This window comes from Zeugodacus cucurbitae, chromosome 3 (genome assembly GCF_028554725.1).
Source record: "Zeugodacus cucurbitae isolate PBARC_wt_2022May chromosome 3, idZeuCucr1.2, whole genome shotgun sequence".
NCBI lineage: Eukaryota > Metazoa > Arthropoda > Insecta > Diptera > Tephritidae > Zeugodacus > Zeugodacus cucurbitae.
This window is the reverse complement of record NC_071668.1, coordinates 72,983,614-73,001,576: the sequence shown is the minus strand read 5'-3', so window position 1 is coordinate 73,001,576 and position 17,963 is coordinate 72,983,614. Positions and strand designations below refer to the sequence as shown.

Sequence of the window (17,963 nt, the reverse complement as noted above, 5' to 3'; positions counted from 1 at the left end):
CTTGGCACAAAAACTATTGTTCTACAATTTTGCTTCCGCCGTTTTCCAATAGATGTCTCTAGGGTCAAGCACTGGTCGATTAAATCGTTTTATATCGATCTTGGACATTTGTGTCAACATTAACCCAACAAAATGTTTGAGCGTTTTGAGCCGAATTCTCGAAATTTTCACGGAATACGCATGCTGCCAGTAAGATGATCAAAAGTAGTAGCTAGCGACGGCAAATATTTTGAATAACATTTTTGTAACCATAACCGTTTTTATACAAAAAAAAAAGCCTTAAATTTACAAAAAAACGGCGGAAGCAAAGTTGTAGACCTTATTTATTAGATATTCAAAGAAAGTTTAACTAAAAAGTTGTTCGAGATCCTGTATATCGAATTTTGAAACGAAACAGCAATTCGAAAGCTATAATGGGGGCACTAAGGAAGGCAAAAGTGTTCTGTACTACTTATATGAATAACAAAAACGAAATTTTTTTAAATAAAGTGAGGAAAATTCCTTAAAGCAGGGTAGCAATGTGAAGATATAAACCTGATATACCTATTATATTTTAAGCACCTAATTATTCCATATGCACTGATAAATCATACAAGTGCATGAAGTCTGTAAAAAATATAAAACTTATATTTCCGGTTCCAGTTAATAATAAGTACGATTTTGAAAAATACTGGTTAAAGTATTTCTCTTTAAAGACGACAAAAAAGTGAAGAATATTAATTGCATAAGAAGCAAAGTTTGCTGAATACGAAAATATAGGATGTTATCTGTGCTTGATCGTTCTACCAAAAAATTGAAGAAGTTCTGCTAAAAACAGTATAAGAAAGGAACACATTATGTTGGAGGGTTAAAAACTGCTGAATGGTTACATCAATTATATAATTTGTTCTATAATTTTTATTTGATCGCCGTCCGGTTTTAGCTAACAGCTCACTGAGTGAAAGTCGTACAGTCGGCCATGATAGCCCTCAGAAATACTTTGGTAAAGTACTTCGAATAGCTTTGAAATTACTACCTGCATACCTGGTACAATATTATGAAGAATTTTGGAGTAAAATGATTTACTGAAGGTTTATGAAAACCGCATTAAGGATTTGTATTGGCGAAAATATCATCAAAACGGAAAAAAATCTGAAATTAGATATACCATCAGTGGAACTTCCATAACTCGAACTTCTATAAGTGGAAGATCTTCATAACTCGAAGTTTTGAATTGGCATTAGCGTTTAGAAATCACATTTCAAACAAATTTGCTTCCATAACACAAACTTCAATAACTCGAAGTTCTCTAAAACTCGAACTCTTAAAGCGGCAATAGAAGTCAAATCTCTTACAAATTTCCTTCCATAAATCGAACTTTTCGACCAGGTCATAATACAAAATTTTACTTGCAAGGGACAATTTTAAAGGAGTCTGCATATTCGTATGGAGGCGAACAAAAAATATATTGGTTAGATATTGATATTGAGTTAGATGTGTTCCACTGTACTTCTAGGTCCAAGAATGTAGTTTTTGAAAGGATATTTGATTCGGTACTATAATTGGTACCTTAAACTTCAATCAATGACAATGGAAACTAAAAAAACTACAGATAAACTCGAGGCACCAGTTATTAACTGCTTTTGTATCGAAATTTAGCATCAGCTTGTTGGCCATAAATCCATGCAAACGGAAGAATCGAATCGAAAGAATGGGACATCGCTCTATTCAGTTATTTGTAAAACTGTGAATTTCACTTTCCTTTATACGACTCATATCTTATAGGAACTTAGACTGCTGAATTTTTTTATTAAATTACTCTACAATTATTTAACTGATAAGATACATGGTTGTAAGATTAAATTCTTTAAGGTCGGTCTCTGTGTGTGCCGCTCAGTATTCGATTAACATTTTTAAGTAATTCTGATATCTTCAAGTATTAGAACCCAAAGAATATTGAATATAAGTGTTCTAAACGATAGTAAATTAATACTGATAGCAGAGATTTGAGAGATTTCTGAGATTTTTGGTATATTAGCTTAATTAGGTCTGGGTTTTCACTTTCGAAAAATCGATTTTTTTTGTTTTATCTTATTGTTTAACATTACAAGAATATGTCCTCAAAATTTTAATTCGATCTAAGCAATATTCTTGATGTTATTGTTTAGTTAGTCTCGGGGCCTTTAACGCTCTAACTCTAACAGCTACGGGCGTTTGGGATTGCAGTGCAGCTTTAAACGCGTTTTTCTCAAAACTACTTTTTTGAAGTCCGTGTTCACTGCCATTTGAAAACTACTCGACCGATTAATTTCAAACTTGGTACACATTTTCTTCATATAAAATTCCTCCCCCCTATGTTTGGTAAATTTTTTTTTTAACATTAAGGGTGTTTCCCACCCTGAAAATGGCGGAAATTTTAGTCGAAAATAACGGTTCACACTTTAGATGGCCGCCAAAAATTTTTAAATAAAAAAAAAATAATAATCAGAGAACGTTGGGGGGAAGATTTGTTTAAAATTTAACTAAATTGTTATGGTTTTTCATTTTCGGATAATTTCCGGCCGAGATACAGTGAACACCGCAAATTGTTTTTTATTTAATATTTTTGCATGAAAAATTTACAGAACATAGTCAAAACTATGCTCAATAATGTATAGAAGGTTTGAATAAAATTGCTTAATCGATATTTGAGATAAAAAATAAAAAAAAGTGTTTTTTTTGCGCTGAAACCCAGACCCCTCCCTGAAGTTTATAGTATGAATTATGTATATAAATGTTAAAATCTAGTTATGAAATAGAAATCTAGTTATGAATATGAAAGACTAAAATTATCAATAATTATAATTAATAATTGCATATATTTTTGATTTCAATTACAAATTAATATAATTTCTTTTGTACTTACTGATAAATTTCACTTTCTTGGAAAGACGCGGCTGTTTTGAGCGTATTTTATTGTTCTTCTTAATGGGTGCTGATCTCCGCGATACTGTTTCATATGATATTATCGTTGTTGTGATTTAAAATAATTATTTATTATATTAATTTTTTTTTTTTAATTTTAATTATTTAAATTTATTTATTTTTTTTTTGTTTGTTAAATATTTTGATTTTTTTTATTTTATTTATTATAATTTTTTTTTTTTTGATTATTTTAGTTATGAATTTTTATATATTTTATTTTATAATTTATTTGAATTTCGAAACAGTGTCATCCATATGGTAAGCATTATATTATATATTTTTAGAAAAAGACAAGAAAAAAATATATTTGGAAATTTATTTAATAACAATTCTTCTGAAAATATGTTCATAAATTCTGCCACTTGACAGAAGCTGCTGTTTGTAAACAAAAACCATTCGTTGATTTATATATAAACACATTCATAGATTCATATTCATATATACATAAGCATGTATTTGGTGGAGTATTATATCAAACATGAATATAAAAATATATATTTGAAAGTGAATACACACTTATACCAAATCAAGCGTATATATGCTTTGATATTTGATATTCAAGTTAAGTAATTTTTTTCGTTTTTTGTGATAATGAAAGTGATTTGTCAAACCAAAAGGCTAAAAAGCTAATTTCAAAGTACTTGTATGCATATACATTTTTCAATAATGAGTACACTCGTAACATGTATTGACCTACTAAATCTATACAGTCCACTGTAAGCAGCTCTTCTATATTTAGTTTTCCATAATAAGAACGTAGTATATTGAACTAAATCAGTAGTTTTATACATAAACTGACATATTCATATGTGCATATGGTACATAAACACAAGTATCTATCTCTGTTTACACAGATACTTGAATAATGCTTTTCATTAACATCAATAAACTAAGTCAAACTGTACTAATTAGAAAATGTGTGTGCTACTTTCAAAACTTTTCACAACTTTTACCTGTTTTACCTGCAGAACAACGCATATAAATACAAAAATAAAATAAAAAATAATAATGCAAAGCATATGAAATTGTGAAATAAAGTTCAAACTGACAGCTGACAGGAGCCATTGGAAACCATTTATGTTTAACAAAACTGAAGCTCAAGCAAATTGTCGGCAAGAGATAGAGAGAGATTTTGAGTGCAGCAAGTTAATAAAGGAAATAATGAAAATGCAAAACATTAAACGATTTTTCGTCCAACAACTTTTGTCGAATGTCAATTAAAATCTCTGCTTTCAACTCGGAGCAGCAGCAAATAATGATTGCGTCGAAGTGGAAAATTCATTTATTTATTTATCTTGTGTGCTGATGCTGTTGTTACTACTACTACTGCTCTGGGAGTTGGGAACGATATCGAATTCACTGCAGTACAGTGAAAGCTTACTTAAGCTTATGCTCTTTATCGAACTCACTCACTCCCATTTTGCATCACACCACACACCTTAATTGCGTGAGCAGTTTGCACGGAAGTGAGTTGATTTCAGTTGCACTCATTTCATTTCATTCAAACTGAGATGTGAAAATTATGTTTGCTATCCAAAATGTTAAGAGAGTAGTTTGTATAAAATACGAACAGCATAACAACAGTACAAGGTGTGTTAAAAAAATAACGGGAATTTGCCTTTTTTGAAATAATATTTATTAATTTCTCCACATTACTTTAATCATCTTCTAAATAGTCCCCATTCGATTTATGGCAGCGTGTTTTCAAATTCCTGAATTTTTTACAATTGGAATTTCTCGTTATTTTTTTAACAAAATTAAACAGTTTCATAAACATGTTGAGAACTACAGAGAATGTGTGAATAACGAATGAAAAACGAAAAATTTTATTACAAAAGACAACAATATCAGCACCGGAGATAAAAAAATATATCGTAAATATTTACGATTTCGAGAGCGAAAGCGGGAGAGAGAGAGTACCAAATATAGACTAAAAGTAGTAGGTTTGGATTTTTATAAAATTATTATTATGTTAAGTATAGTTAGTTCAAGTTCAAAGTATTCGGTACTTGATTTGTGAGTAAACTCTGTTAAAGGAATTGAGATCACTTTAAAACTGGTAAAAAATACGCTGCAAAATAATCATGTCTCTTTAAGCACTTAAAAATCTGTCTGGTACATTTATTAGTCCTCACCAATTGCGAATACACACACATCACGAAGTAAGCACTCGCGTAATTTGTTTATCAGGATTAAAACTTCACTGCTGACGGCATCTGGCAACAAAACACAGAAGAACTGAACATCCCCATCTCATAAAACTTTCCATATGGACCGATGGAAGCATTCAACAGCTGCCTCAATGCATTTCAATCGTATCACCGGCAAAACAGTCGTACAGGTATATAAGTCTCCTCTTTTTTTCTCCCGACTTTTTCACGTATTTACATGCTGCTGTATTTATTCTGTGCCGTGAAGCAGGAGCAGGAGCTACAGCACCCGCGATTCGCAATGCTTACATACCAACAGGATTGTTTTTGCCGCTTCAGCTATTAGTGCAGCAGGGAAAGCAAAATGAGTTGACGAAACCAGATTGTACGAGTGAAAGGGGAGGGGGTAAACGTTGGGAAAACAAGCACATAAAGAAACTGGGTTTCCACTTTTCTGAGCGCAAACAATGTAGGGGAAATATTTGTTTCGCAATGCAAAGACAAAAAGACAAGCAAGTTGCTGTCGACTTGTTGGTAAATGAATGAAAGAAAGCGCCGTCAACAGAGACAATACAAAACATAAATTTTCATTGCAGGAATGAAATATTTTTTTGTTTTTTTTTGTTTTCGTGGGTGATATATGTATATGTGTATGTGACTTTCAATTATTTAGCAAATTTTCCGCATAATAGCCGACAGCTGTGTTGAGATTTAATTAAAAATATTGCTGATTTTTAGTTTAAGTTTTATTTTAGTATACCTTTAGGAGCTAAGCACTGTTTTAAAATTAAAACTAATGTTAGATTGGGATTGTATGATATTTTGTAGCGTAAATGTAGCGCGAAATTTTGAGAATTAATTAAAAATATTGACGATTTATAAATAAAATTTTATTGTAGTATACCTTTAGGAGCTAAGAACTCTCTTTAATCTAAAATATTGCGCTGTATCATATTTTGGAGCAATGAATTAGCCCGAACTGATGTGATTTTATTAACAATATTGGCGATTTCTAGTTAAAGTCGTATTGTAGTATACTTTTAGGAGGTAATAATTGATTTCAATGATTGATTTTATTAAAAATATAGGCGATTTCTAGTTAAAGTCGTATTGTAGTATACCTTTAGGAGCTCAGAATTGATTTTAATCTAACATATTGCGCTGTATCATATTTTAGAGCATAGAGTTAGCCCGAACTGATGTGATTTTATTACAAATATTGGCGATTTCTAGTAAAAATTTCATTTGTAGTATACCTTCAGGAGCTAATCACAACCCTTGTTGCATAACTTTGGAAAAAAATGTGTTGCTATTAAATATTGATTAAAAAAGAGTTAAAATAAGCGCCGAATTATAAATACAACCGTAATGCCGTCCACCTGACGGTGCTATAATTATTTACTGCAAATTTTCTAGCATACTTTTAGACATTGAGCCTTATATAAGTATGTTAATTAACGCTAACGCTTGCCCCAAAAGAGGTCACAATTAACTATGTATGTACGCAGAATCCCCTGATTCTTAACGCAACTCCACAACTTCAACGACCCGCACACGTAGTGTAAACTCATTAAAAATGTGTGCGCTCTGTGTATTTTAAAAGTTTTTGCAAGTTAGCAGCAGCATACTTTTAGGTGCGTTCACAGCTGACTGCCTTCAAAAATACATGCATAAAAGAATATAACAAAAAAGGAAATCCAAATATTTCGGCTTGTTGTTCTTCCGCACTTCAAACAACTCATTTCCCTTCAGCGTGCTCCTGCTCGTTATAAATGCAACATTTCAGTTTAGCAACTTTTTAGTTAATTTGCGTAAGCATGGCTAGAGAAAATGTCGGAGAAAAATGTCTCGTGCAACTGACAGTGGCGACAGTGAGCAAAAGTGTAAGAATAGTTCAACGCAATTAGTGAATGAAGCGATGAAGGTATCTGTATCTCCAGCATTTCTAATTATGAGAAATGTTGCAAATTTGTGTGAGTTGAAACAGAATTTGTTATATTGCGAAGAAGGAAAAGGTTTAAGCGTATTTACATTTTGCGAAAAGATGGAGTTGTAATAGTGAAAGCACACGTTGAAAACATTTTTATGACGGCGAGACTCGACTAAAGACTATTCAAAGAAATAAACTCATTTAGTAAATGAAGATAGTCGATAAGTAAATTGTGGATATGGCTTTTAAAGAGTATCAAAAAAGGTTCTGAAAATAACATAAAGGTCTATATGAGGAAATTTTAAAATTCCCGTTATTTTTTGAACACTCGTTATGAGTACACCACGGATTTCAATTGGCAAAAATCTCGCAAAAACTAAATTTTTTATTTTTAATATTAGAGTAATTTTAATATCAATTTTTTTTTTGATGAAAGGAGCTCAGACTTTGATATTTAATTATATTTTGAGGTTAAAAATCATTTAATACAAGAAGGATAGACAAACTCGAGACAACAAGACTCAAGGTGCTCTTATAGCTAATTCTGCAGATCCTGTTATTAACTGCTTCAATATCGAAATCTCTTCTTAACCTCAAATTCATGAAAATATACACAAAAGAATGAGACCTTGAGCTATTCAGTACAAAACAGATACAAAAACCCCCTCATGTATCAACCAACATATTAAAAGCAAATCAAACAAAGTCAAATTCACGCCACCCACCCACCAGAAAGGTCGTTCGCTCTCATGCAAATCTGAACAGTTAACTCGATTCGCCAGCCAATCACCACCATGTTTTCTCACCTCCATTGATTTCAATTTCAAAATCTATTAATATTTACATATACTCGTATATGGTTTACACAACTAAACCGGCGTCGCGTTAAGCTAACAAGCCTAAAAGTATGCAATGTAAAATGCTACTTAGGCATGTAGTGATACATGCCCACCAACCAAAGCAAGGAGACTACGAGGCGCTACACCAAAAAGTATGCTTTGTCGCTAGGCAAAATAAACAAACAAAGTATCCATGTAGCTACTCGCGGTAAAGCGGTGAAAAATAGTGAAACATGAAACAACAACAACTACTAGTAGCGAGATAGCAGCCCATTATACAAGCAACGCTGTCACAGCTGTGTGCTTTGTCAGCAGCTGTGCGCAAAATTCAATACAAAATTTGCATTTTTCAATTTTCACAGCTTAAACAGAGGTGAGGTGCGGTGGCAATGAGGGCATACGCTTGTAAGCTCAAGGATAACAGCAACAACAAGCACAATTTGTGTGTGTATATATTCTACATATAACAAGCGTATTATAAAGTTTATTTTGCATTAGTGTTTGTTGTAGTCGTTGGTTGTTGGACAACAAGCGCTCACTCTTGCACCAACATGAGCGGCTCACCTTCAATGAACCGCTGTTGGGCGGGTGTGTACGTATACTCGGTGAATAGGAATTTCAATATTTATAGAAAAATTATGCAAAAAAGGCAAATTTCATGGCGAACACACACACACAGCTTAAATGCATGTTTAGAAGAACATGACGGCATGAGTTTATACACGAGTTTATACCCTCACACAATACCCTTACAACAACCATTTGCCAATTTGAAAGTGGCATTATCATAAGCATTAAGTATAACGGTGGGTAAGGAAAATGCAAATGATGGTAAGACTCGCCTGCGGGGAATGCTTGCATTGAAGTTTGGTTCTTTTTATTTATTTTTTATTTAACGAAAAGCACAAAAGCATTCACGCGCCGTCAAAATGAACTTGTCTTGTTGAACATTTTGATTTTTATAAAACATTTTTTTTTTGCTAGTAAATTCATTCGGTGCAGTCCATTTCGTGCTGATTACTCTCTCTTTGCTATTTATCTTTTTCTTTCCTCATTCGGACTACTTGGCGCTGTACAAGCAACTGATAATGATAATTTTAAATTAAATTATTCTAAAAACAACAAATAGCATTTGAAAAAAAAAAACACAAATAGAAAAAGAAAGAAAGGAACAAAGAATGTTAAGCACCATGAAATATTTAGATAATAGAGCGCACATTAGGTTGAATTTTAAATGAAAGAATTGGCTGTGAATAGATAATATTTTAAGGCAAGCTGCTGGATTTTGTATTCGCATGATTTTTTTAGTAAATAATTGATTAAATTATGCAAATAAATGAGATTTTAAAACGTTAATGAAAAATCTTTAATAATATATTAAAATTGAGGAAAATTGTATCAGAAAAAATGAAATAAATCTTTAAATCTAGAGAAATAGAAAGAAAGAAAAGTTCAAATTATGGCTTTTCAATGCATAATTATAGATCTCACTTAAACATTTTCTTTTGGTGTGTTTTTTCCTCTAAAATATCAGTAATCGCATGAACATGCGAATGAATTTTGTGTTTGCTCCTAAATGTATACTACGTTTTAATATTAGAAAGCGTCTATAGGGTACATTTTTCATAAGAAATTAAGAAAATGAAAAGTAAAAAAAAAAGGTTTTCTAAAAAGAAGAAAAGAATGGCAGCTCCGGTGACAGCAACAATATTTCATACGAGGGGTATTCAAAAAATAACGGTAACTTTCGTTTCATGAAAAATCGTCGTCCTTCGTCTCAGCGATTTCTCGTATGATTGTAAAACGATGGCCCTTAAAGGCTCTCTTTATTTTTGAAAATAGGAAAAAGTCACGGAATATGGAGTCTGGACGTCGATATGGTATTGTTATAAACCAAGAACTTACGAACACGCAACGAAGTGTGAGGTTTTAACAAACGAAAATCGCCAAGCTCATAAAAATACGTCGAGCCTTAGCGGCTGCTTTAGACAAAGTAAGAAATGATAAAACTGAACATTTTATGGTACTTCTTCTTCTTGACTGGCGTAGACACACGCGGTTATAGCCGAGTCCAAAACAGCGCGCCATGGTACTTCAGGGACAAGTATATCAACATAAGAAAGACAAATTTTACAATTGGGTCTTTTTAAACCCGTGAATTATAAATTTAAAAATCAAAATGCTTTCTTTAGTTTATTAGTTTATCTTTCAATTGACGTCGAGTTTTTTTTTAATTTTTAAATTTTTGGTACCATTTTTAAGCCAAAATGACGATTTTAGACGAAAAAATCGACCTATTTGTTATTGTAAAATTGTTAATAATTAAAATTTTTGGAAAACTCGACGTCATTCGAGAGCTATATATATGTAGAATATTTGTTAAAAATTTAAAAACGATCGATGCAGTAGTTTTTTCTGTAGGCTGGTCACCGACATTAAAAATTACATATTTGGGAAAATCGATTCAAGTTTTGTACACTCAGCGCAGGTAGCTGGAGGTACCGTTATTCAACCTGCTGTAACTTCGTTAGTTTCTCGCCGAATGACCTAATACTTTCACACAATATTCTTGAGATGGTTCAGAAAAAAAAAAATGAAAAAAAGTTGTCAAACCTTACCTCCCCCCTTAAAATATGCTGAAGATGAAACTTGGGTTTTCAAAACTGAATCAAATAATATTATAGCGCCTAAAAGTATATTACGAATGAAAAAAAAAATATTCCCGAATACGAATGAAAATCGTTCATCTTTATTACATACAAACAATGTCATTTTCTTCGAAAACCTTTTCACGCCATTCATTCACACACGCATTTACTTTTCATTCAGATAATCATTAAGGATAAACGATATTAGCACATTAAATGCGCATATCAATAAATTTCTATGCGGAAAGTAGGCGGAGAGAACAGCGCCGATATATATAGAAGTATGTGGCACGCATATGGCTTTCCGCTCGATTAGCATATGTTTAGGCTAATTCGATTTAATAGCATAACACCTCAAATAAGCTACATAGCGCCAAAAATCCTAGTACGAATATAGAGAGAAGAAGAAAAAGTAAGAGAAATAAAGAGGAGAAAACATATATTCTCGTATTAATGCGCGTTAACTTCATTAAAGCTAAAAGCTATGCGCGCTGAAAGTGTTATTGCTTTACGTAAGCGTCTTAGCAATCACACCGAGCGAATATAGAATATTTATTTGTATAAAAAAGTAAGAAAAAGAATAAAGGAAAACTGCTGAATGGAAAAATTCACATTCAAATCAAGTGTCTGCGCAGCTGTTGTTTTATTTATATTCTAATCCACTGGTTCTGCGTATTTGTTTGCGGCCTACAAACAATTGAACTGCGTACCCAGTGGGGCCTTAAGGGTTGAACGCCTAAAAATATGCTGTGTCACACACATGTGTGGGTGCTTTCAATTGTTTTACTCACAAATGAAACAATAGCATTGCAAGCGCATTGAAACATATTTGACGTGCCCCAGAAAATCGTAGCATGGAAATGAAAGCAAAGTCTGAAAGCTATGTGTATTAGAGACTTCTCAGAAGGTTATGTTTGACGCTAAGTGCTTGTGGAGGCGGTGGTGTGTGGGTGTTTGATGTGGTTTCTTGGCACATCGATTTTTTTTAGCTGTGCCGAGTGTGGTTTACTATTTTTGAATAAATTGATTGACCAACAGCAATTATTTGCTGTTATATTTTAGTATTATTTACGCAGTGAATGTTTGTCGATGGTCACATATTGGTTTTTATATTTTTAGAAATTAGCTAAATGTTGCAAACAACTCGGAGAACATATTGTGGAGTGCGAACTTGAAAAGCTTGAAGAGTTCGAAAAGCTCAAATAAAGCTCTTATTTCAATATATCTTTTTGCTTTTGAAATTTATCAAATAAGTGAATAAAACGTTTCCTTTTAACTTTGTTGGTATTTCAAAGAGCTTTAAAGCTTTATAAAGAATTTTGAGTATTGTAGATTAAAATTTTGAACTTTTAGTCAAAAATATAATTTTCATATCAGCTTAATGAAACATATCTCATAATAATACTTATACTCTCCGAATTCGGGTGCTTCCCAATTTAAAAATCATTTCTTATCCCTTTTGAAAAACTTGAAAAGCTCGAATAAAGCTCTTCAATACAAAATTTATATCTCTTTCCTCTTAAATGCTTTTTTTCTCAAAACAATGTTTTTTGAACTGGTGGCAATTGTAACTTGAAAACCGCTCGGTAGATTTTAATGAAATTTCTACAGCTTTTAGAATGCATATTAAACTCAGGCCTGAACCAAAAAATTTTTTTTTCAAAAATTCGATTTTTAATTAATCTCGAAAATCTAGAAAAAAAATTTCCTGATGCCACCATTTTGTTAATTTTTGGAAAAACAAGTTTGGTTCAAGCCGAGAATTATCAATTTAGAAAACTAATTTGTTTTATCCGATTGATTGTAAATGAATCTGCAAGGACTTATGATTGTCACCGCAAGAACCTTTTTTGAAACTGGGTCAACACATACAGCTATATATTTGGAAATTATAATTTTTTTTTTCAAATTTTCGTGACTTTAATTCAAAACATTGTATAATAATGCCATGTTATTACTTTTGTAAAATAACATGATTTAATAGCAAAAAAATACTGAAAATTCTCATTTTTTCGTGTCTTTGACTACCCCTAAACCCTTAAAGCTTTAAGTATTATTTTGAGGACACTTAGCAAAAATTTCGATGCAAAAAACGTTGTATCAGTGAATTATATTATATACATATCAACTTAGTGGAACATATCTCAAAACAGCAGTTATAATATCAAAACTTGAATGATCATCCTTTTGATTGCTTCCCACTTAAAAATCCATTTCCGAACCATTTTATGTACATCTAATAAAAAATTATCTCACACAAGTCCTTAATGAGCAAAATTGCCTTTCCTCTTTTAAATCTTCATTTTCTAAGTCTCTTCTATTTTTAATTTCCATTCATTTTTGTTGCTTGTTCACCTTCAGTAATAATTTGCGCCCTTCACAAATCCGTTTAATGAAAAGTCGTCACTCTGTTGAGTTCAGTCTGTCAGCCAGTTAGTTGTAGTGACCTCCGTCGGTGTAAATCTTTTACTAAACACATAAAAAACTTTGCTCTCCTAAGCGCCTTGCAAATCGTTAATAATAAATAAGCAGGAATTTGCGCAATCTCATTAAGTTTTATGCGAATTATAATCTTAATATCTAAAAATGATTTCTGTGTAATTATGCAAATGCTGGGCGCTTGTTGTGAGGTTATGACGAAAAGAGCTTGTCTTGCGCACAGCTGCGCTTAAATACGGTATTTGTTATTATTATTATTGCCAGAATTTTGTTTTTGGCTAGTGTTAATGATGATAATGCTAATGATTATGTTGGTTATCTGCTAGCAGATTGTTGTTGCGTACTTTCAGCGGCAATCAAATTCAGTTGTACCGCATTTACATTTGCAAAACTTTGCGCCATTTCATGTTTAATAACTCTTCTTGTCTCATACCTCTACTTGCTTATATCACTCCACCAGTGGAAGCTTTATCTAAATAGTTGTTGCACTTGTTTACTGCGGTCACAGCTGTTGCTTCGTTGGCATCGTGTCACTTTGCTTTGACAGTTGTGAAATTTCCTGTACTTCCTTCCGTCAACTTTTTTATGACAACTTTTGCATTTGTTTGTGTCTTATTTCAACTTTAAGCATAAGTTAACGGAAATGCTGTCCTTTTGCTCAAGCTCTTGCTTTCCTCATACTTCTAGTTGGCTTGCCTATCAAAGCTTTGTTATCACATTAACGCAAATGTGAAATAAAAAGTTTTTGGTCATTAGCCAAGAAGCTGCAACTGTAACATGTTGTTGTGGTGCTCATGGTGGTCATAAAATAATATTTAAATACTTTCTGGGACATTTCATGTCTTACAAGTTGGCAAACAAGGTTCGATGCAAGTACAGGGTGGGAAAAAATTTTGTACACCAACTTCGTTGCGCTGTCAAATTTAGCATCAACCAATGTGATTTTAAGCCAGAATTTTGTTTAAAATTGTATACAAATGTCGTTTTTAAACCCGTGGGACGGTCATTTAAAATTTGTACAATTCTATTTATATATATATATATATATTTGGCGTAAAAACCGCTTTAAGCGATTATAGCCGAATCCACCACAGTGCGCCACTCGTTCCTCCTTTTTGCTTTTTGGTGCCAACTGGAAACACCAAGTGAAGCTAGGTCACTTTGCTATTGGTCTTTCCATTGGAGTGGAGGTCGTCCTCTTCCGCGGCTTCCTGCATCGAATACCTTCAGAGCTGGAGTGTTTTCATCCATTCGCACAACATGACCTAGCCAGCGTAGCCGCTGTCTTTTTATTCGCTGAACTATGTCAATGTCGTCGTACAAATCATACAGCTCATCGTTCCATCGTCTGCGGTATTCGCCGTTGCCAATGTTCAGAGGACCATAAACCTTACGCAAAACCTTTCTCTCGAAAACCCCAAGAGTCGTCTCATCGGATGTTGTCATCGTCCACGCTTCGGCGCCATACATCAGGACGGGAATAATGAGCGACTTGCAGAGTTTGGTTTTTGTTCGTCGAGAGAGGACTTTACTTTGCAATTGCCTACTCAGTCCAAAGTAACACCTGTTGGCAAGAGTGATTCTGCGTTGGATTTCAAGGCTGACATTGTTGGTGTTGTTAACGCTGGTTCCCAAGTAGACAAAACTATCTACTACTTCCAACGTATGACTGTCAACAGTGACGTGGGAGCCAAGACGCGAGTTCGCTGACGGTTTGTTTGATGACAGGAGATATTTCGTCTTGTCCATCACCACCGGACCCATACGCTTCGCTTATTTATCTAATCTGGAAAAAGCAGAACAAACGGCGCGACTGTTGCTTCCGATGATATCAATATCATCGGCATACGACAGCTTACTGTAATTCTATTTAGTCACCCTATATATCTATACTCCATCAAAAAGATTGCCTCCTCGTTCCTTGCTACATCATTACTACAACTCATACTGATCGCCTTTTCATCACTTTATTAGTCTGGCTTGTTAATTTTCCTCAACTTTAATGCTTGACCGCGCCAACGCATACCCAATTACTTTACGTTGTTTTTATGTCACGTCCGACTTAAGTAGGTACGTACTTTCACTGCTCCGTAGCAACGGTAAAAAATCTTGAAAAACTTTTTTCACAACTGTCATTAAACGTCATAAGAAAAGGTAAAAGAAAGTAGAAAAAAATAAAATTAGACGCGCTTCGACGTCGCTCTTATTACAACTACATATCATATACACACCCTTCTCCTCTACTGTTTTTTTTTCAATTTTTTATATTTGTACGCCCGTTCTCTTTGTCTTATGCCAAAATTTACACTTGGACACAACACATTTCCGGTTCGTTTCGTTTTTGATGGAGGGCAACACGCTGAAGCACAATGTCATCGGCGACGGCGTCGTCCTCCACATTGCAATTAGGTTTGCGTTGACTTTTTTATTACGGTTACTTCCCGTACTATCATGCCGCCACCACCGTCCGCAATACTTCGATTAATTGCGGGGAAATTGCTGAAACATTAAATTGTTTGCATGGCGTGGCCGGGTTAGTGAAGCATGCGTTGATACTTTGTTGAGTGTAGGAGTGCCCAATTATGCTATAAATATTTTATACCATAATTATGGCGGCTTTTAAACTCGCGACTTTACAGCGTTGTACATCGAACGTTCTGATGGCGGGTGGTTATTAAAAAAGTATGTTTTTTTTTTCAACAAAGCATAAGGCTTTAGTATTATAGAGAACACTTGTATCGTTCGGAGAGCGAGCTACGGAAAAGTTTTTACAACTAATACAAACACGTGCTCCAACTTTTTTAGACTTAATCCTGGTTCAAAGTAGAAAAAAGTTTTGGAAAATCTGGAGCTACAGGAGCAGGCGATCTCAAGCGATTAACTTATTTAAAGAAAACGAATATTCTAAATCATTGTTAATACATTGTAATAGAGATGGATGTCTTCAGTTTATCTTCAAAATTAATTTAATTTCAAAAGAAATACAGTCCAATTTTAGAAGAGTAGTATTTAATAAAAATTTAGTTGAACAGTATAGATTAAAAGAAATACAGAGTCCCAAAAAAAAAATCATAATATTTTAGGCTTTAAAGTCATGGATATACAAGGATTCTACCTATATGTATGGCTGATAAATATACGGATTTTTAAATATCATCCTCCGCTGAATATCCTGAGAGGATACGATGAACTATATGCAATCGCAGTCATAGGCTACAATTTTATTTCATAGGCTACTGTAACTGCTACTTGATGAGTGAATTTGAAACTATTGAAATTATTCCGAAAAAAATATATTTAAGAGGCAGAACTCTGATTTGTCCAAATCTTACGAGATATTTTCCTTCATTTCACATGGCTTCCATATATAGTTATATGTGGCAGAAAGAAAGCGTATAGTCTTTCGAATTATTAGAGACCTTCAATGTTTCAGAAAAACCGTTGCATCTTTCATATTTCAAAATTCGGTTATGTACGCTTAAAAAGAGATATACAACGATTTACGTTCTTTCACGACATGACAACAACATATTTTTGAAACCATGGAGACACTTACGATGGCTGCTATATATATTTCTCGCCTAGGCAACACTAAGTGTTGCCAGGTGCAATCTAACATTTCCATTGGAAAGTTTGACATTTTTTAGCATAACATCACTCAGAACGTTTTGTCATTTAATCGTGAATTGTTTTATTTACAGGGAATTAAAAAATGTATCGCCAAAAAATGGAATTAACTTGTGAACATTTTCGTGCGATCATTTTTCACAACTTTCGACGTGGATTATCGCGACAAGAGTGCATCGATGGACTAAAATCTTTGAATGGCGATGAAGCACCATTCTATAGCACTGTGAAAAACTGGTACAACAAATTAAATCGTGGCCGACGCTCGCTCAAAGACGAATTCCGTGAAGGTTGTCCAAAAACAGCCGTTGTGCCAGAAAACATCGATGCCGTACGTGAACTGATAATGCAAGACCGTCATGTAACATACCTTCAGATAGAGGCATGCTTATGCATTTCTCCCACCAGCATACATTCGATATTGCATGAACACCTGGCCGTAAAAAAGGTTTGTTTTCGTTCCCGATCGATCTCGATTCCGCACAATTTGACAATCGCATCTTGATGGAGAATATTTTGAAAAACAATAAAACCATTTTCGTTGATAAATATTCCTATTTTCATTATTAGGCCAGAAATATTTATAGCAACCCTCGTAAAATCCTTTAATAAGAAAACATATTTTCGAGACCCTAAGATTTGCATTGCCAAAATAGCCGATATATATTCGACCAAGGGCACTCACACTAGCAGTAGGCTCTAAAACAGCCACGAAAATATTTTCTCATCTTACAACAACAACCAGAAAACTATGATCTAGTATAAAGCGCTGACAAATTTCGCGAACTTGAGTAAAAACCTTGAATAATATAAAAATTGAAATCTACAACACCAAAAATGTATCTATATTTAGGTTTTACTGTTATGTTTGACGAAAATCCAATTAGCCGTTGCACTAAAAACGTGTAGCCATGACTCACACTAAAACAGACAAAAACATCCCCTCTCAATTTATAACCACCGTGGCTGCTCTATTAGATCCACAATTTGTGGGAAACTGAAAAAAAAAAACATATGTATGCTGTAGTGCTAACCTCCCAAGATGCGCGAGAAAATAGCCGCAATTGTGGTATTAACTTAGCAAAATACAAAGCTACAAAACTGCAAATGCTATGATATATACAAAAGTGACAAAGTTGCCAGAACCACCAAAATGGTATAAATATCTGGCAAGAAGCTTATAGTGACATTCACATTCATTGCTCAACTGAAGTGGGAAAAAAATATAAAAAATAAAATAAAATTATAAGAAATACAGAGTTGCATTTGTTGCTGCTCAACGACGGTGGCATTTGTGTTTGAATACAATTTTTTTTTTAATTTTTCTTTTTGTATTTTTTTTATTTTCTTTTACTTGAAAATCTTTGTCTGTCTCCATCTATTTTCG

General features: G+C 33.4%; 1 protein-coding gene across 4 annotated transcripts in view; it reads right to left on the bottom strand.

Annotated features, from left to right (window-relative positions):
* LOC105215904 (stathmin) overlaps positions 1 to 17,963 on the bottom strand; it is a 204,731-nt gene that overhangs the window by 74,151 nt on the left and 112,617 nt on the right. For 3 of the 4 annotated variants that reach the window (XM_054227737.1, XM_054227736.1, XM_054227740.1), the window contains one exon: positions 2,885 to 2,968. The exons of the other annotated variant lie outside the window; for it this stretch is intronic. In XM_054227737.1, coding sequence (XP_054083712.1) covers positions 2,885 to 2,968 — 84 coding nt within the window. The remainder of the gene's footprint in view (positions 1 to 2,884; positions 2,969 to 17,963) is intronic. 4 annotated transcript variants of the gene reach the window in all.